At 46.4% G+C, this 20,844-nt stretch overlaps 1 protein-coding gene across 3 annotated transcripts in view; it reads right to left on the minus strand.

The window, feature by feature from the left end:
* The window catches only part of ABCC5 (ATP binding cassette subfamily C member 5), a 112,686-nt gene extending 92,299 nt beyond the window's left edge, over window positions 1-20,387 (minus strand). For all 3 annotated transcript variants that reach the window (XM_044289346.1, XM_044289347.1, XM_044289348.1), the window contains exons 1-2: window positions 20,229-20,387; window positions 18,582-18,765 (exon numbers count right to left, since the gene is read on the minus strand). In XM_044289346.1, coding sequence (XP_044145281.1) covers window positions 18,582-18,719 — 138 coding nt within the window. In that variant the 5' untranslated portion in view covers window positions 18,720-18,765; window positions 20,229-20,387. The remainder of the gene's footprint in view (window positions 1-18,581; window positions 18,766-20,228) is intronic.
* Window positions 20,388-20,844: the final 457 nt, after the last annotated feature.

Consider the following 20,844-nt stretch of genomic DNA (forward strand, 5'->3'; position numbering starts at 1 on the left):
AGGGGCGGCAATGAGAAGGGGGGGCGGAGGAGGGGCGCGGCAATGAGAAGGGGGGGCGGAAGGAGGGGCGGCAATGAGAAGAGAGGGGAGGAGGGGCGGCAATGAGAAGAGAGGGGAGGAGGGGCGGCAATGAGAAGAGAGGGGAGGAGGGGCGGCAATGAGAAGAGAGGGGAGGAGGGGCGGCAATGAGAAGAGAGGGGAGGAGGGGCGGCAATGAGAAGAGAGGGGAGGAGGGGCGGCAATGAGAAGAGAGGGGAGGAGGGGCGGCAATGAGAAGAGAGGGGTAGGAGGGGCGGCAATGAGAAGAGAGGGAGGAGGGGCGGCAATGAGAAGAGAGGGGAGGAGGGGCGGCAATGAGAAGAGAGGGGAGGAGGGGCGGCAATGAGAAGAGAGGGGAGGAGGGGCGGCAATGAGAAGAGAGGGGAGGAGGGGCGGCAATGAGAAGAGAGGGGAGGAGGGGCGGCAATGAGAAGAGAGGGAGGAGGGGCGGCAATGAGAAGAGAGGGGAGGAGGGGCGGCAATGAGAAGAGAGGGGAGGAGGGGCGGCAATGAGAAGAGAGGGAGGAGGGGCGGCAATGAGAAGAGAGGGGAGGAGGGGCGGCAATGAGAAGAGAGGGGAGGAGGGGCGGCAATGAGAAGAGAGGGGAGGAGGGGCGGCAATGAGAAGAGAGGGGAGGAGGGGCGGCCATGAGAAGAGAGGGGAGGAGGGGCGGCAATGAGAAGAGAGGGGAGGAGGGGCGGCAATGAGAAGAGAGGGGAGGAGGGGCGGCAATGAGAAGAGAGGGGAGGAGGGGCGGCAATGAGAAGAGAGGGGAGGAGGGGCGGCAATGAGAAGAGAGGGGAGGAGGGGCGGCAATGAGAAGAGAGGGGAGGAGGGGCGGCAATGAGAAGAGAGGGGAGGAGGGGCGGCAATGAGAAGAGAGGGGAGGAGGGGCGGCAATGAGAAGAGAGGGGAGGAGGGGCGGCAATGAGAAGAGAGGGGAGGAGGGGCGGCAATGAGAAGAGAGGGGAGGAGGGGCGGCAATGAGAAGAGAGGGGAGGAGGGGCGGCAATGAGAAGAGAGGGGAGGAGGGGCGGCAATGAGAAGAGAGGGGAGGAGGGGCGGCAATGAGAAGAGAGGGGAGGAGGGGCGGCAATGAGAAGAGAGGGGAGGAGGGGCGGCAATGAGAAGAGAGGGGAGGAGGGGCGGCAATGAGAAGAGAGGGGAGGAGGGGCGGCAATGAGAAGAGAGGGGAGGAGGGGCGGCAATGAGAAGAGAGGGGAGGAGGGGCGGCAATGAGAAGAGAGGGGAGGAGGGGCGGCAATGAGAAGAGAGGGGAGGAGGGGCGGCAATGAGAAGAGAGGGGAGGAGGGGCGGCAATGAGAAGAGAGGGGAGGAGGGGCGGCAATGAGAAGAGAGGGGAGGAGGGGCGGCAATGAGAAGAGAGGGGAGGAGGGGCGGCAATGAGAAGAGAGGGGAGGAGGGGCGGCCAATGAGAAGAGAGGGGAGGAGGGGCGGCAATGAGAAGAGAGGGGAGGAGGGGCGGCCATGAGAAGAGAGGGGAGGAGGGGCGGCAATGAGAAGAGAGGGGAGGAGGGGCGGCAATGAGAAGAGAGGGGAGGAGGGGCGGCAATGAGAAGAGAGGGGAGGAGGGCGGCAATGAGAAGAGAGGGGAGGAGGGGCGGCAATGAGAAGAGAGGGGAGGAGGGGCGGCAATGATGAAGAGAGGGGAGGAGGGGCGGCAATGAGAAGAGAGGGGAGGAGGGGCGGCAATGAGAAGAGAGGGGAGGAGGGGCGGCAATGAGAAGAGAGGGGAGGAGGGGCGGCAATGAGGAAGAGAGGAGAGGGGCGGCAATGAGAAGAGAGGGGCGGCAATGCGAAGAGAGGAGGGGGGCGGCAATGAGAAGAGAGGGCGGGCAATGAGAAGAGAGGGGCGGGCCATGAGAAGAGAGGGGCGGCAATGAGAAGAGAGGGGCGGCATGAGAAGAGAGGGGCGGCAATGAGAAGAGAGGGGCGGCAATGAGAAGAGAGGGGCGGCAATGAGAAGAGAGGGCGGGCAATGAGAAGAGAGGGGCGGCAATGAGAAGAGAGGGCGGCAATGAGAAGAGAGGGGCGGCAATGAGAAGAGAGGGGCGGCCGGCAATGAGAAGAGAGGGGCGGCAATGAGAAGAGAGGGGCGGCAATGAGAAGAGAGGGGCGGCAATGAGAAGAGAGGGGCGGCAATGAGAGAGAGGGGCGGCAATGAGAAGAGAGGGGCGGCAATGAGAAGAGAGGGGCGGCAATGAGAAGAGAGGGGCGGCAATGAGAAGAAAGGGGCGGCAATGAGAAGAAAGGGGCGGCAATGAGAAGAAAGGGGCGGCAATGAGAAGAGAGGGGCGGGCAATGAGAAGAGAGGGGCGGCAATGAGAAGAGAGGGGCGGCAATGAGAAGAGAGGGGCGGCAATGAGAAGAGAGGGGCGGCAATGAGAAGAGAGGGGCGGCAATGAGAAGAGAGGGGCGGAGGAGGGGCGGGCGCACTGCGCCACCAATGATAGGTTTATTTCCACACAGAGCGGCGCCCAGCGATGTCTCAGCACTCACCATTAGTCCTGGGCGCCGCTCCGTTCGCCTGCAGTGCTCCATTACTGTCTCCTCTCCTGCTCCACATGCTGCTGATTACTATCGGAGAGATGGGAGGAGACATCAGCTTCACTAGTGGGCGTTCCTTTTCCCTGCGCTGCGATTGGACAGCGCTACAGCCAGGGAGAAGGAACGCCCACTAGTGAAGCTGATGTCTCCTCCCATCGCTCCGATAGTAATCAGCAGCATGTGGAGCAGGAGAGGAGACAGTAATGGAGCACTGCAGGCGAACGGAGCGGCGTCCAGGACTAATGGTGAGTGCTGAGACATCGCTGGGCGCCGCTCTGTGTAGCCTAATAGTGAAAGTCTGGAGTCCCATATAGTAGTCAGTCTTTAACACATACAGGAGGCGGGTGCTGGCAGCAGAATCGCATTGCCGGCACCCTGCCCCTGACAGAGAGCTGCGATCAGCGGCAGTTAACTGCCGCTGATCTGCCAGTACCCGCCTCCTGTATAAAGGGGTAATTATCATTGGTGGTGCAGTGTGCCCCCCAACCCATTAAAATCATTGGTGGCACAGTGCGCCGGCCCATCTCAACCCCCCAGTATTAAAATCAGGGACCTCTCCCCTCCCCTCATTGGTGGTGCAGTGGCAGCTTCTGATCGGAGCCCCAGCAGTGTAATGCTGGGGCTCCGATCGGTTACCATGGCAGCCAGGACGCTACAGAAGCCCTGGTTGCCATGGTAACATCCCTGATGCTGTGTGCACAAAGCACAGAGCAGCAGGGACAGTGTGAAGTCCTATTCACCCTGATAGAGATCTATCAGGCTGAATAGGAAAAGGGATGAAAGATCCCAGGTTCTAGCCCCTAAGGAGGGGAAATAGTTATTAAATAAAAAGTGTAAAAAAATAAATAAAATAAAAAACAACACTAAAATATGAAGTATAAATCACCCCCTTTTCCCAATTTCACATATAAAATATATAAATAATAAACATATTACGTCGCCACGTCAGAAAAGTCCAAACTATTAAAATATAAACAAAAAAAATATAGGTGGTGAATGCCGGAACAGAAAAAATAAAATAAAAACTGCGCGATTCGCCATTTTTAAAAATGAGGAATGCACGTGGCTTTTTTTGTTTATTTTTTTTTGCGTGGTATCGAATGGTATCGAGTATCGCAATACTTTTTCATGGTATCGAAACCGAATCAAAAATTTGGTATCGCAACAACTCTGATTCCAACAACTCTTTCTTGGTGCGTTAGTCAGTGCACCAAGTGTCAAAGAGTGCACATTGGTATGGGTAACAGGCAACAGAATAGAAAATCTCAGATGCAAAGAAGTTGTAATTTAGATATGGTTTAGAAGACAGAATCAGATAATGTGATAGCATAGAGTCCAGCATTATGTCGTGCTTTTTCATAGGTATATAACATTTATAGCTAAATATCCTAATTATAGTGGATTTGATATTTAATAGGCCATATTGTGTTATATTCACCATTGTATATGTATAGTAGGCTGAAAGAGGTTCACGGAGAGGACACAGTTCATATAATTTCTTCTATGCAGATGTACCAGTCTGAGAAGAGTCATTCTTGTCTCCTTATAGATTTATGACTGAGATAAGGATAGACGCATTTGGAACCAATTATCCCCACAGTTTAAGCTACTTTCACACTGGTGTTTTGGTTTCCATTTGGGAGATCCATTTCAGGGCTCTCACAAGCGGTCCTAAACGGATCAGTTTTGCTCTAACGCAATTCTGAATGGATAAGAATCTGTTCAGAATGCATCACTTTGCCTCCGTTCTGCAGCGTTTTGGTGACCGCCTGACTAGGCGGAGGCAAACAGATCTATCCTGACACACAATGTAAGTCAACTGGGACGGATCCGTTTTCACTGACACAATAGAAAACGGATCAGTCTCCTATAGACTTTCAATGGTGTTCAAGACGGATCTGCTTTGGCTATGTTACAGATAATACAAACTGATCCGTTCTGAACGGATGCATGTGGTTGTATTATCTGAACTGAAGCGTTTGTGCAGATCCAACACCAAACGCACCAAACGCGAGTGTTAAAGTAACCTTAAAGGGACTCTGTCACCACTTTCTAACTATAGTTCTGTCCATGGAGCCCCTGTGATTTCAATGGTGTTGTTATATGCGAAATCCGCAGGCTCGTTTTGATAAAAAAAGCTTTTAACTAACCTGTCAGTCATGAGGATAAGGTGCCCAGGGCGTTTCTCCCGGTCTGAACATGCCGCCAGCCGCCGCCGCCGTTGGTGCCCAGCTCCTCCTCTGCCTTGAATTTGCGCCGCCTGAATGTCAAGAAATACGCCTCCGGCTCTCCCTCAGTCCCCCCTCCTTCTTTTCTAAGATCCCGCGCGTGCGGCAGTGTTCGCGTTATCGGGAGGTTGAGCGAAGTGCGCATGCGCACTTCGCTCAATGAGGCTGAATCGTAAAGTCTGCACGGGCGCATCAGGCACAGGCCTGTGCGCACGTGCGAAATTTTGGAAAAGGAGGGGGGACTGAGGGAGAGCCGGAGGCGTATTTCTTCACATTCAGGCAGCGCAAATTCAAGGCAGAGGAGGAGCTGGGCACCAACGGCGGCGGCATGTTCAGACCGGGAGAAACGCCCTGGGCACCTTATCCTCATGACTGACAGGTTAGTTAAAAGCTTTTTTTATCAAAACGAGCCTGCGGATTTCGCATATAACAACACCATTGAAATCACAGGGGCTCCATGGACAGAACTATAGTTTTAAAAGTGGGGGTTAGAAAGTGGTGACAGAGTCCCTTTAATGTCTCTTGATGAAGCAGAAAATCTGTAATGTACATGTTATGTATAATGAACATTAAGCTTTAGTATAAGATAATCCAGGGCTTGACAAATTTTCTTGGAATCTAGGAGCCAGCTAACAAAGTTAGGAGCAAATACCAGCAAAATGGCTAAGATTTTACCAAAAATCCTCACACTTCAAAAATCCACACGGAAATGAACCTACTGTGCACATTTCAAGTCTGCACCGTGGTAATATATGATTTCGCCATGTGTAACTGATCTTAGCCATTCAGGAGTCTTATGGCAGCTCCTAGGATAACTGTGTGGTATACAGCCTGCCACCCAGCTTTCCTGAGGAGAATATATCTCAGTATGGGAACATAGTCATGAGAAGTCATCAGATTATTTGGCCATTCAGTAGTCTTAGTTCTCATAGGAGCTGCAACCCGGCTTTCCAAGACTCCTGAATGGGTAAATCATATGATAACGTATCTAAATGTTCCTATACTGAGATATACTCTCCTCAGGAGACCAGGAAAGCTGGGTGACAGACAGCCTGTATACCACACAGCTCTCCTAGGAGCTGTCACCCGGCTTTCTGTGTGGTATACAGGCTGTCACCCAGCTTTCCTAGAAAGGGACAGAACTAAGAAGTGGCCGAATGGTAACTGCAGGGATGGAGGACGGTGCAGGAATGGCCACCATTTGAGGCTTGCAGGAGCTCCGGCCTAATGACGGCAGCAGGGTTGCAGCTCCCTGCTGGGTTCATGGCCGTGCTTGAGGCCAGCTTGGCTGCAGCAGGCAGACATTACAAACTTTGCAGAGTGCATCATTTACCGCTGCAGAGCCGGCAGTGCAGGGACCTGGCAGCACTTGGTGCCCTGGGATGCTGCACTGCCCAATCATGTACCCTGCTGTATACAGCAGGAGAAATGATGATGGGCTGATTGTCTTTTCTGCACGTCAGCGAGTAAAGTGTCGCTGCCTGTGCTCCCGTTCTGCCTCCCCTGCACTAACGCCTCTTCCCCCACCAAGGCTCTCTCACAGGGACACAGGGTCTGATGTCTGACGTGCAGTTATCACATAAGTACCGTCCGAGCTCCGGTAAAGCTCCAGTGGCTGCGCCCGGCGGCTGGTGTGCTGGGCCTATTTTTAAGCAGGGGCAAATACCCAGGCACCAGCACAAAATTCCTGGTCGCAATGGCGACCTGGGATTTGGCAAGTCCTGAGATAATCAATAGGACATATGTATTGTACTATGTTGTTGACTATTATGAAGGACGTCAATTATCTTATATATTTCTCACTAGGAACGCATACACTCCTAAAGCATGATGAATGAGAAGAATTTTAAGTGCAAACTTTGTTAGTAAGATAGTGTTATTTTAACTAACAATAAACCAACCGTTGGAGTAACAGAGGAGACCCACGTCTGTGATAGCACAAGGTCGATTGTATTATTATCGGTACCATAAACTTGGCAGCTTGAGAAACGTCTCAAATGGTACCTAAACGGCTATGCTTAAATTTGTTTATGTGTCAAAAATAATCCCTTTGCTCCGATTTAGTATTCCTTATGTTATGTGTATGGAATGTAAGATGTAATCAAACCTGGACATTTAACCCTTACTAGTTTGATGCTAATAGCTTATGCAATAGTGCCACCTAGGTATGAATAGGTAACATTGTGCCAACAGTTGAAATGCATTCTGGGTCATTATCATATGTACACGCCTAACTGACAATGATTGGAAAACTCCAAGTTGGGAAGGTGTGTCTAACTGATAAGTCACACACACATATGATGGAAAGAAAGACACACAGAGAAACAAAGTAAGAAAAGGGAGACCCCAGGAGAAAAATCCCAATGACCAGAACGTACTTTACAGGTGACTTCCCTTAGACGCTGCATATCATCTGCATTCTTGGGTAACATAACGTTATGTGTAGCACTGATTGAATTATTTGGATTTATATTATTAACTCCCTGCTTTAGTGCAGGTGTATGTTATAAGTGCTAAGTCAATATTATCACTATTCCGTAAAGATGCATATTCCTGAATAAAAGAACCAATATTGATTTCTGAGAAACTCTGATTGGATTATGCACATTCCATAGTCATTATCGGGCCTGATAATTTATAATTTGTTTAGCAATACTACACAAGATTGGTCATAGTTTGAGCAGAGCAAAGGTTCATATCTACCTTAAAGGGGTTGTCAGTTATTTTTTTGTTCTGTTTCTAACTAGACAAATTTAACAGCTTTTCAATTAACTCACTTTATCTCCAGTGGCTGGTTTCTCAGATTTCACTAAGGGTCACATGACCTGTGATGTCAGCTTCTCCCTGCTCTGATAATGTTCCTGCACAAAGCCTGAGAGAGCTATACACCAGATGTCACTGTGCTGGCCACGCCCCCCTGCACTGCCGGCTGCTGCTTATTGCCCTCTCCCAGGACTCTTCAGCCCTGAATCTGTGCATCTGAAGGGATTAAGTGTTCACTGTGTAGCTGCAGGCAGTGAGAAGACAAATGCTGGGCACAGAAGCTGAAAGAAGTTCTGCAGAGCATTGCAGATAGGGGGAAGATTCTATGTGTATCAGCAGTGTCATTGTACAGCTGGGACTTGTAGCCCTACACATACAACATGCTGCTGAGTCTGCCAGCAGGCAGACATGTCACTCAGGGCAGCACTTGTATTCACTCCCTTAGCAGAGCAGGGGGAGGGGCACAGATTGTTGTTTTTGCAAGTAAACAAAGGGCCAGAAAAGAACCAGGGAAATGAGGAAATAGATTTTTTTTGCCTAAAACTTGCTTAGGTTAGTTATATATCGCTGACCATCAGATTTACAGTGCTATATATTTTTTTTCCCATAACTCTGACAACCCCTTTAATCAATATTATGTTTATTGTATATATCTCTCATAATTGTCGTCGGGACGCTTGAATTAAATTTTTATGTTTGAGAGGTAATATGGAACGCTAGTATTCGTTATTCTATATTGTTCTTTAGCGAAAAAAAAAACAAAACAAAAAACGTGCCAATACATCACTGGGGGACACACTATAAAGGTAGTATAATAATTAGAGTATAGCTATCCAGGTGAAAGGTCCTCTTTTAGCTTTGATTGTATATTAAGTTATTGTATAATAAATCATTTACGGTATATGTTTTTGCATAGACGCTTGTACCATGTTTTACTGATTGCACAATATAATTAAATTAACGACAAACTTTGAGGTGTTTTATATGTCCACCTCTAGGATCAATTCCCTTTGAAATTTTTCCTTTCATCCTTTCTTTTATATGAAGCATTTGCTTTATATCCCCAACAATTTTTTATTTTTTTTGTCAGAGTGCAGCATTCTTACATTATGTAGCAGTGCTACACTACTCCAAAGTTAGGGATATTTGGCTTGTGGGTGAAATTTCAGGATGAACCTAAAATGCACTCTTACAGGTGAACTTAATGTGACCTTCTCAAACTTTTGAATGCACATGTCCAACTGTTCAATGTTTCAGTACTTTTTGCACAACTTGCTGTTTTCTAAAAAGGAGATAAAAAGGGTTATTCACATCACAGACAATGGGGGCATATCGTTAGGATATGACCCCATTGTCTACAAGGAGAACGGAGCAGGGAGAGCTGTGGCTGGAGGACACCGGATTTCCCGGGGTCCGTCCACCACGAAGCGCTGCTCCCATAGAAGTGAATGGGAGCACACGCGCGGCCCCTGCTCCCATTCCTTGCTATGGGGCAGATGGAAATAGCTGAGCCAGCGCCATTATCTGTGATGGGAATACCCCTTTAACATCACAACAGGTGTTTGATCCATGAATCACCCAATAAATTCCCTGGTTCAATTAGAATTAGTATTCAAACATTCCTCCTCCTCCTCATACTGTTCACATTTTGCCATGACACCAAGACGACACCTAACAATTGATAAACAGTACCTCGCCATTATGAGGCCTCAAGCAGGATGTTCTCAGATGGAAGTGGCCACTGAATCATCAGCAGGTTCCAACAGAGAGACTGGAAGAGTCACAGAATAGAAGTGGACGTCCTTTGGCCATATCCCACACTGATGACAGCTTCATTGTGAACAATGCCTGCGGAACCGGATAAAAACTCCAGGCACATTTAAGGGGGGTGAGAGGCACCCAAGTGTCACATCAGACCATTCAAAACAGTTTACACGTGGTCTGCGTGCAAGACGACCTGCAAGGGTGGTCTGCGTGCAAGACGCCCTGCAAGGGTACCCGACCACACCACCAGGCAGCTCATCGAGTTTGCATCATTAGGGAACAGCTGCTGGAGACTGGAGTACCTCAAATGGAGTGGCCTGCACTTTCTCCAAAACTGAATCCCATTGAAAACCTATGGGATCAGGTGAGTCGCTGTGTAGAGGCTCGTAACTCTATACCCCAGAACCTCAATGACCTGAGGGCCGCCCTTCAACAAGAGTGGGATGCCATGCCTCAGCAGACAATAAGTTGACTTATGAACAGCATGTCAGTGTCAAGTTGTAATGGATGCTCAAGGCCACATGTTCTGGAGACTGACATTTTTTGTGGAATACCCACCACTGTTAGCTTTTGTTTCAATAAATTGTTTTAGATGAGGAAATCACCACTGCATGCTTCTATTTAAATGCTCTACTTTCATAATATAGTAACTTATCTGTAGTGTGAACTTTTTACGTTTTCCATATATTTCACCCAAAAGCCAAATATCCCTAACTTTTTGTGAGTAGTGTAACTATCTAGTAAAGAAATTGCTACAACCAATATGATGGACTTATCTTGATTGAGAGTTATTTTTTTGCAGCGTTTTATCAATTACTGTGTTCAGAGTTTAATTTGTATCCCCCAAATATATGAAGGCCAGGAGCTAGATGTCGGCATGTATACTTAACACTGGTTTCCACAAGGAAGTCCTAAAAAGTAATCCTAATAAAATAAAAAAGCAATATTCAGAAGCAGAACTTATTTTTCTATATCACCCAGGCAGATTATATCTGCTGAACGCACACTCTCAGTGAGGAAGTAACAGAATGCAAATCTAAGCAACAAGCATTTCTCTCCTGGTGTGCTGGCAGACAGGATTTAAAGGCACCAAGCCAATGAGAAAGCTGTTGTCATAGGGAAGTGAGAGCAGATAGCGGATGTGAAGGCGATGCAGACAGCCAATGTGCAGCGGAGCAGTCACATGAATCACATGCAGGGGGAGGACAATGTCTGGGACTGAGTGCAGCATCAGCCTGGAACACGTTGCAAAACCATCCAAGTGGCTAGAAAAATAAGGAAGTGGTGGGTAAGAGCCTCACGCAATGCTGACTCACCACAAAAAGCTGACATAATGCAATTAGTACACTCAGTACTGTGATATTAACCCTATCCGGTCACACTACTTTCACGATGAACATTTAGAACTGATGCTTTGTTCTTATAAGGTGAGTTCAGATCACTGTTTTAGCTTTCGGTTCTTCTGATCCATCAGAAAAACAGAAAAGTTAAAAAAAAAACAAAAAAAAAAAAAAAAAAAACACACACCATTTATGCTCAGTTAGCACTAAAGAAATTGATCTGTCTTTTTTGAGCATCAGTTATGATCAGTTTCCGTCACTTCCATCACAGATCACTTATTTTTGACGGAAGAAAGTACCGCATCTCGTCAAAAATAACTGATCTCTAACGGAAGTGACACAAACTGATCATAACTGATGATCGAAATACAGGATATGTTTTTTTTGTTTTATTTCTGTTCTTCTGATGGATCAGAAAAACAGAAAGCTAAACGGTGATGTCGACTCGCCTTAATGCAAAAGTACAAAGTAATTCTATGCATCCGGCTGATAACCATATGGGGTAGGAGCAGAGAAATGTCTGTCAAGAACACAAACAAAGTACGGCTAGGTTTGCATCTGTAGCTAAGGTTATGTTAGGGCATGACCACGCAGCACGGTCGTGATACACGCGGTTAAGAAATGCAGCATGTCATTTCCCAATAGAAGTCAATAGGGAAATATGTTTCTTAGAGCTGGCACATTCCAAGTTATGATGATTGCACTTGTACGTACAGCTGACAACATGGAAAAACATACCCACCCGCTTGTGGAATCTGACCACGAGTATACAGATGATCAGCAGTTTGCGATATATTTTTTCAGATACATCATTATTTGAAGTAAATCGGAATGCTAAAGAACCACAACAGTTCAAAAAACAATCCATAAACGATCTTAGGCAAAAGACGCATCCTAAAAGTATGGTTTCACTTACGGAAGAGTTTCCCAACAGCTGCATGACGACACACACAAGAAAAAAAAAAAGAAAAAAAAACGCTGTATGTAGAGACATTTTGTCTAGCAGAATGACAAACCATACCAGAAACCTGACAGACCAGTCAATAGGATCCATTGAGCCCAGTGGTGTCAATCATATTCCAGGTCCGGTGTTTTATAAAGATTTCCCTATCCTCGTCACTTTCGGCTGCACCGGACATGACGTTACCAGCTTTGGAAGGAGGTGTGCCGCGCCGCGGAGGCGCACAACGACAGGGTAGGGAAATTTCACAGCAGAACAGTGGCCGACACTGCGCATGTGCCGGGAGCCTCAGCAGCATTACAGGGTAGGGAAAAATTATGGGCCAGTACGCACACGCGGCGGACAGGGAGATCTCTTATACCGAACATCCATCCGATCATCAGGCGATGATCAGATGGATGTTCGGTATGAGAGATCTCCCTGTCCGCTGTACGTGCGCACTGGCCCATAATTTTTCCCTACCCTGTAATGCTGCTGAGGCTCCCGGCACATGCGCAGTGTCGGCAGTGTCCTGCTGAGAAGTACGGCGCAAGTGCATTGCTTCTCAACAACTCTGCTATGAAACTGTCCCTACCAAGTCATTGTGTGCCTGCACAGCACGGCACACCTCCTTCCAAAGCTGGTAACGTCATGTCCACTGCAGCCGGAAGTGATGAGGGTAGGGACATTTTATAGAACACCAGCACCGATTTATTTAAAAAAAAAAAATAATAATAATTTCTGTTCCTATACCAGAACAGAAATTATGCCACAGATTTGAAAATAAGTGAAAAAAGTGTCAATAAGTGAAAATGGTAGGAATAAAAAAAAAAAAATAAATAAAAAAGCTACATAATTTGTGCATATTATAATATGTGACTATGCAATGCAGGTTTTACAATTTACTGTTTTGTATAAAGCCCTGTTGGGAAGGCCCCTGACATAAGCAGGCGCCTACACACAGCTGAGAAGAAAAGGGGGGATTTCTGGAGAATTATGTACTCCACAAGGATAGCACTGAGACTAATTACACTGATGATCACAACAAAACCAGGGGACGCGAGAAGGCAAAAGATGCAAGTGGTGAGCAGAAGGCTAGAAAAAGTGGTAGAGATCTCAAAATAGGAAAATTAGACATAGACACAACAGTCTTGTGTTGTCACTTCGCAGAATTGCAAATGTGCAAAGCCACAGAGTTTAAAAGTATGAGCAAATCTAGGTGAAAAGTCACAGCCCCACCACCACAATTCAGCGGCGCAGAAAAACTGAAAGAGAGAACTAAATGTTACAGGGTTTGTTGGTATCATATGCAAGGTCAAGCCGTACCGACAATTGCAAATCATGCACAGCGTTTCCGGCCAGGAGCAAGTATGGTGCTGCACCATTTGAATCCAACAGAGACAATGACCATAGAGCAGGGAGTTCTGACATGGTAGCTGATCAAGACTGGCCACAATGACAACCAGTGAGGACGGGAACCGTCAGATCACAGATTTGCGTCAACGACGAACTCTCCATGCATTCAAAAAGGCATGAAAAAAAAGAGCGTCCGTCACCTTTTCTATTTTTAATATATACGTAACCAATATATAACAGCTTATAGTAGATTGTTTAGTTTATTTAATGGCTCTTATCTTTTTAGGCTACTTTCACACTCACGCTTTGGTTTTCCGTTTGCGAGATCCATCATGGGCTCTCACAAGTGGTCCAAAACAGATCAGTTTTGCCCTAATGCATTCTGAATGGAAAAGGATCCGCTCAGAATGCATCCGTTTGCCTCCGCTCCGCTCTGCTTGCAGCGTTTTGGTGTCCGTCTGACAAAACTGAGCCAAACTGATCCGTTCTGACACACAATGTAAGTCAATGAGGACAGATCCGTTTTCTATGACACAATAGAAAACTGATCCGTCTCCCATCGACTTTTAATGGTGTTCAAGACGGATCCATCTTGGCTATGTTAAAGATAATACAAACTGATCCGTTCTGAACAGATGCAGACGATTGTATTATCTGAACGGATCCGTCTGTGTAGATCCAACAGAACAGGAGGAAATCTTTCCATTACACCCGATCTCTGAGTAGCCTGCACTCCTGGTTTGGGCTCCCAAAAACTGATTAACAAAAAACTGACGTGTGAACTGGGCCTAAGATGAGAATTTTCCATGACTGAAAATCAGTTTCATTCATTTGAGTGGGGCGGCAAGCACGTGGATTTTTGTAAGCCCCATTCAGGTGAATGGAATTGATTTTCAGGTGTCAGAAATTCTGCGTCAAAATCCACAGCATGTGTAGATGCCCTAAGAGCCGTTTCATGCATGCGAGTCCATTGTGGGAATCGTGCTCCATGTGGGAGCGTGAGCCTCCGCTCTGGACTTGCAGGAGAGCACGGCATTATCATGATTTAGAATGCTGTGTGTCTCTGCTTGACCTTATTTCTACAGGGGTATACTGGCAGCTTTATGTCACTATGATTCTGTATCTGTAAAAGTCAGTATAATGCCCTGAGCTTCTGCAAGTCCAGAACTGAGGATCTCACACACACACATGGAGCACAATTACTGCAAGAGACTCGCTCGTCTGAAACAGCCCTAAAAGTTTATATGCCCGGCTGGATCATGACAATTATACACAATCTAGCACATAACAAGCTCTTTCTCACAAAGCTAGAACCAGCCCTGTGCCTCACAAGGATCCAGAGATCTCCCCATTCAATACTTGCAATTATTCTGCTAGATTTATTTCAAGTGGAAGCTTAGGGGGCATGTCCTTTCTGCTGCAGCTGAAGGATGGAACTGAGCATGTGCATGTGCTTCCGTCTCTCCATCCAAAGGATCAGCATAGAGGAAGCTATTTAAAAGGGGTTTTCCAGGATTTTAATATTGATGACCTATCCTCAGGATAAGTCGTCAATATAAGATCGATGGGTGTCCGACACCTGGCACCCCTACCGATCAGCTGGTTGAAGACCGACACCTGGCACCCCTACCGATCAGCTGGTTGAAGAGAAGGCATACTCTGTACCAGACATCGCAGCAGTGAGCAGGTGTAACTACAATGACAAATGCTTTTTATAGTGCTGATACATGCAAATAATACAACTAGTATTCATCAATGGTACTGTCTGCAAGCCTTTTAACGGTCAAAGTAGAAGTCTGTGGACCAGAGCTGTACTTCATATTATGGGATGCTTAGTAGTCACTTAAAAGAAGGCACCTGAATACATTCCCAGAAGTATAAACTGAGCCCATGAGATGTTATACAAGATAATGCTAGTTTAGGAAATGACAATACAAATATACGCATTTTCATTTCAGGCAATAAGCTCTGAAAGCCAGTTGAGTCGGCATTCATGGAGCAAGGTCATCTCCATTATTATTGTAAATGGGCTCAATCACTACACCAATGAGCAATTTACGATAGGTGGCACCCGATCAATGTAAGATGCAGAGTTATTTCTAAACAGGGTGATCAATGGGCAAGTCCTACATACTTATAAATAGTAAAAAAAAAAAATTCACCCTGTAAATGGCATGTTGTAACCCAATATCTGCTGACCACAACTGCCCGCCTTCTTATCTAACAGCTGACAGGATGGGTGCAAGGAGTCAAACGTTGGCACCCAACCTCTTGTTTATATATATATATAAGACTATATCTAGTCTTCGGGACTTGTAGAGTCCTCCATAAAAGGCTCCATAATGACTTCTGGGAAAAACAAAGGCAATGGTCCAGTATCAGTTTATGTGGTCAGAACAACATGGAGATAGATTTTTAAAATGTTGTTAAAAGATAGAGTTTGGTCCTGAGGAAATGGTCTCAAAGGGCTGCCCGACACATGTTGCTTTTAATTATCTCTCTATTTGGAATGCTGCATGCCTTATTTAATAGCCATTCTATTGCTGAAAACGAATGAAAGCCTTAGGGCTGATTCACACGACTGATCGGCCCAGGAAACCGTGTCATGTGTGGCCGCATCTCTGGGCCAGTTCCTCTGACCCGAACTGAATGTATCACGCCAATTTACAATATAGTCAGCTCCTATTGTGATCACGGGGCTATTGTACTGCTCTTTAAGATAAAAATCAAAGGTGATGTCCGCTTTTTACTATTGATAAGCTAGACTCCGAATAGGTCCGGTTGCCGACACCCCCCACCAATCAACTGCTGAAGCTGTTGGGCACAAAGGTTAGAATTTCCTGAGCTTCCAGAGATCTCTTATATCTCATCTACTTTGCTGGTACTGTATACAGCAGGTCCGCAGTGTATCCATCCCAGGATGATGTACTCTATTAGATGATGAATGATTGGTTGAGTCACACCTTAAAGATTATCTGTCACCAGTCAGCTCCCTATCAAAATTTATGCATAGACACATAGCGTTTTAATCAGGTGAAGCACAGCTGTTTTTCTTTTGTTGATCAAGGCTCCATTCCCTGGTTAAACTTTATCTTAATATGCAAATTAGGCCTTTGGTGCAGGGATGGAGTCACCAATGCTCCACTCCTTTCTGTGGTCAGACCCTCCCTGGCTGTTTTGATTGGCAGGATCAGATAGTGACAAAGCAGCAATGCAGGGTCTGACCACAGAAAGGAGTAGAGCTTGGGTGTAACAAGAGCAATGGTGATGCCCTCAGCGCACCAAGGGCCCAATTTGCATATTAAGATAAAGTATAACTAAGTATGGCTACTTTCACACTAGCATTAATACTTTCCGGTATTGAGATCCGTCATAGGGTCTCAATATCTGGAAAAGAACGCTTCCGTTTTGTCCCCATTCATTGTCAATGGGGACAAAATGTAACTGAACAGAATGCTCCAAAATAAGTTCATATTCTTTGGACCCATGAAAGGTCCTCTTTAAGAGGGGATTTTTCTAGACCTACGGAGAGAACAATACAGCTGTCAAACTGATATCCCAAATTCTACACATGTTGCCATCATGAGGATAATCCTTCATATAACATCTCCTTACAATAGCAATAAACTGATAATAGATCATCTATCTACATAGGAGGTTTTAACCTCTGTGTTAAATTTTACAGAAGGAACACTTTCTATGAGTTTAAAAAATAAAATAAAAACTGTCCCTGTAATAATGTATTAAGGGGTGTAGTACACTTGATGAAGATCTTCAAGTAGGCCGATTCAGGGTCCACTCACACTTCCACATGAATGGGTCTGCATCCGTTCTGCAAGATTGCGGAAAGGGTACGGACCCATTAATTTTCAATGGAGCCGGAAAAGATGCAGACAGCGCAGTGTACTGTCCGCATCCGCACTTCTGTTCCGCGGCTCCGCAAAAAAAAATAGAACATGTCCGCTATTGCGGACAAGAATAGGCATTTTCTATTAGGGTCCATTAGGATCCGCACAACACGTGCACATGGCCGGTGTCAGTGTTATACGGATCCGCAATACACTTACGGACGTGTGAATGGACCCTTATACTGTGTCTATATAGAACCTTTTTTCTAATGGTGATGAAGCTTTTATTTTATGTTCATTCATCATAATGTAGTCTATATTCTCGAAAGGCTTTCATTTAAAGTGGAGATCAGTGTAAAGGTCTAGGCTACACAAAGACTATAAAGCTCCAGTTCAAAATAATAGTCTAAACTGCATGCAGTCTAGTAAACTGCTACAGTGAGTAGTTCGAAATGAATCAGTAGTGCTACAAATAGCCTGTGTGGGGTTCATTTCTTCTTATTACTAGGGTTGATTCTTCTTTCGGGGTGCTGTTGCTTTACACACATTAGGGGTACTGTGCTGTCTTTTAAACAGCTGCATTTTTTTGAGGAATGTAAACCCATTTGTTGTACTATTCTTGGTCACCGAAACCCAGAAAAGGTGCTATTTCTGAACTACCATCTGCTGCCAACATTCAGGGCCTTTAGTAAATATGATCAGTCTCGCCCTCCTTGGCTGTTGTCTACCTGGTTTCCTAACTGTTCCTCCATTAGCATTAATTACGGAGGCCCAATCATGCGATTTTCTGCCTAACCTAGTCATTGATTCTAATGCTAGGGTGAGGCTGATGCCCGGAATGACAAGAAGGCACAAGCGAGTGTGTGTGCAACACACACTGCCTTTGTGTTAAGCCGTCAGCTAAAGTAGTCACACTCTTGGGATATTAAAAATACATACCTGACAAATGGCAAACAGGTGCACGGCCATGAACATAACCAGTCATGGTAACAACAACAGACTGACAATACCTACATTCTCCAACGTTCCCTGCTTCAAAGCTCAATGGAAGCAGCAATTCGGTTGCAAAGAAACAAAATACTCTATTGTGTGACACTTCACATAGATCTGTGTGAAAGGATATATGGGCAATACTGTGCAATAATGCTAAACACGCAAGGCTGTTCCGATCAACGCCTTAGGCCGGGTTTACATGTTGCAGGTAAGTGGATGTTAAAAACAACAACAAAAACTACTCCATAAAAATGCTAAGCACCTTTACCACGATTTCTGCAGTTTTGTGATGGTGTGGTCAGCCATGTTAATTAGGTTTATACCAGATTTATAAACACAACTTTTTAATAAGTTGCAAAAAATAAATAAATAAACCTACTCCAGAAGGGGGTGTCTTATGGAAACTTGAGAAGTTGAGAGACAATATTAGAATACAAGAAAAAAAAACAAAAAAAACAAACACACACACACACACGGATGACACCTGTATGCCATCCGTTTTAATTTGCGGATCCACTGTAACAATGCCTAAAACGGACAATAATATGACATGTTCGTTTTTTTTTTGTGGGGCTACGGAACAGACATACTGATGCTGGAAAGCACGGGGTGTGCTGTCCGCATTTTTTTGCGGACCCATTGAAATGAATTGGTCAGCATCCTAACGCAAAAAAAACCCAAACCGACAAGGAAACCAACAACATTCGTGTGCATGTAGCCTAAGAAAGACGTTGAACTGACCGGTGATTTTTCTTTCGGCGCTTTCGAATATCTGAAGTCCTCTTGCTCCTTTTTCTCATCTTGGTTGGTTTGCTCCCGAACATTTCTGTACCCAAGGCTGGGTATGACATATTCGACTCCTAGATCTAGATCTTTCATCTTCTCTGAGCATTGAGTGCCTCTAGTGACACAGCGTTCACTAAAACTTGAAAGAAAAGACAGAATTGTTTCACTCCCATCTGGCCGCACCACCTGCGCTATTCACACCTTACACAAGGAGACTGCAGTTTTTATTGCCCCTGGACACAACTGTACACAAAAACAGGCACATGTCCGGGCAAGCCTGCACTAAGCGGGGGCTGACTGAATGCTCCCATTCATTAGGGTTCATTTGATTTCTGTCTGCATTTAGCTTGAATCATGACATCATGGCTGGGCTGAAGAGAAAGCAGCAGGCGGGTGAGCATTTACGTAATGGATAGAAAGGAGGAATGAGCGCACAAGGGATGCACTTGGTTCAGCATAACACAAGACATTAGGGTGTTTTATAATTTGCAGTACAATCTAAATACCAGCTCCTCTCCTACATCCCTAGGCGTCATATTACACCCAGGTAACCCTCCAATACCCTGGATAGGGGCAGCACTAGCCTGATACCAGGAGAAATGCATGCCAATGTGAAGATTTAGGGTACTTTCACACTAGCGGTTTTGTTTTCCGGCATTGAGTTCTGCCTTAGGGGCTCTGAATAAGTGTTCAGGATTTTTGGCCAGAGAGAAAAATGCTGCATGCTGCGATATTTTCTCAGTTTAAAAACCTGAAGGGACTGAAATGATGCATCCTCAACGGATTGCTCTCCATTCAGAATGCATGGGGATATACCTGATCAGTTCTTTTCCGGTATAGAGCCCCTAGGACGGAACTCAATAATGGAAAAGAAAAACACTAGTGTGAAAGTACCCTTAATTTTCCTTTTCTTTTGGATGGGCAGAAAACATCCTCTACTCCATCCCTGAAGATCCGTACAGAGGTAGAAGAGCAGGATCAGCCAGGCTTGTACATGAAGGCCGCCTGCTCGGTCACCTTGCCCTGTACAGACTGGAAAGAAGTCCATAAACCCCCAGCATCCAGGAGGCCGGGCATCACGTCATGCCGCAGGGTTCACAAATACCTGCAAATGTCTGCGCCAGCAATGCCAACTACTGCGCCAGCATCCAGTGCCAGTATGCCACCCCCCACCCGCACTGTGTGAGGAGAAAGGAGCTAGAGCTGCGCCAACAGCGCCCCCTGCTGCCCAGTATAAAATCACTCAGACAAACAAACAAAAAAATAAAAAGGAAGCGGCAGAGCAGGAGCAGAACACCGTCCGGCCGGGGCTGACAGCATCCCTGCGGCGCGTCACCTCACCCCATTATGTGATACTTCACCAACCGAAAAAAGCGTCTGGGGTGTAAACACAGAGCCGACTGCCCCCGCAATGTCACCTCTATCTAGTTACAATGGGCGAGAGATGTGTCAGGAAGAAGACGGGCGGCCTGCTTGCAGCACCTCAGGAGTCGAATGACAATGGCAGAGATATTAGGGGTGACATTGGTCTCGCCACCGAATGTCTTATCTAAATTTACGTCAGTAGTACTGAGGGGCATCACTAATCCCGGGCCCGGTTACCTGGCAGGGTTGTGAGCGCACGTAGCTGGGGGTTCAGGGCTGTCACAAGCTCCGGTCCTCTCTCGTCCACTGCGGCTCTTCAAATCAGGAAAACAAGCAGCCGGGCTGCGGAGGAGTCCAGGGAGAGACGTACTGCGCCTGCTCAGTGTCGGTAAAGGCTGACTGAACCGTGGTGCGAAACGGGAAATGTAGTTCTCTTCGGCTCAGCACTATTGGAGAAATACTGAGCACGGACTTCAACTCCCAGGATTCAATAGGCCCAGGAGAGGCGTGACTGTACTATCAAAGAGGAGAGTGGGATGGCCTGCCCTGTTGCCGGAGCCACGCCCGCACGTTGTTGTTGCTGCGGCTGCAGCACCCTCTGGAACGTTCTGTGCCGAGGCCTGGGTGGAACTGTTCCAGTCAGTGCTGCCAGAGGTAGTGCTGCATTCCTGCCATGTCGCAAGCTTTAATACCTGGAGATGATATTTCCTGGTGCACTAATTAAAGAGGACATTTCACCAGGATACATGTATTGAAATAGTTATATTACCTCACAGTGTGGCCCCCAGTGATGTATTTCCGCTTATTATTTTTTTCAAAGGACCCCCCCCCCCCCCTTTCGTCCGCTGTGGTC

The sequence above is a fragment of the Bufo gargarizans genome, chromosome 4 (genome assembly GCF_014858855.1).
Source record: "Bufo gargarizans isolate SCDJY-AF-19 chromosome 4, ASM1485885v1, whole genome shotgun sequence".
Classification (NCBI taxonomy): Eukaryota; Metazoa; Chordata; class Amphibia; order Anura; family Bufonidae; genus Bufo; species Bufo gargarizans.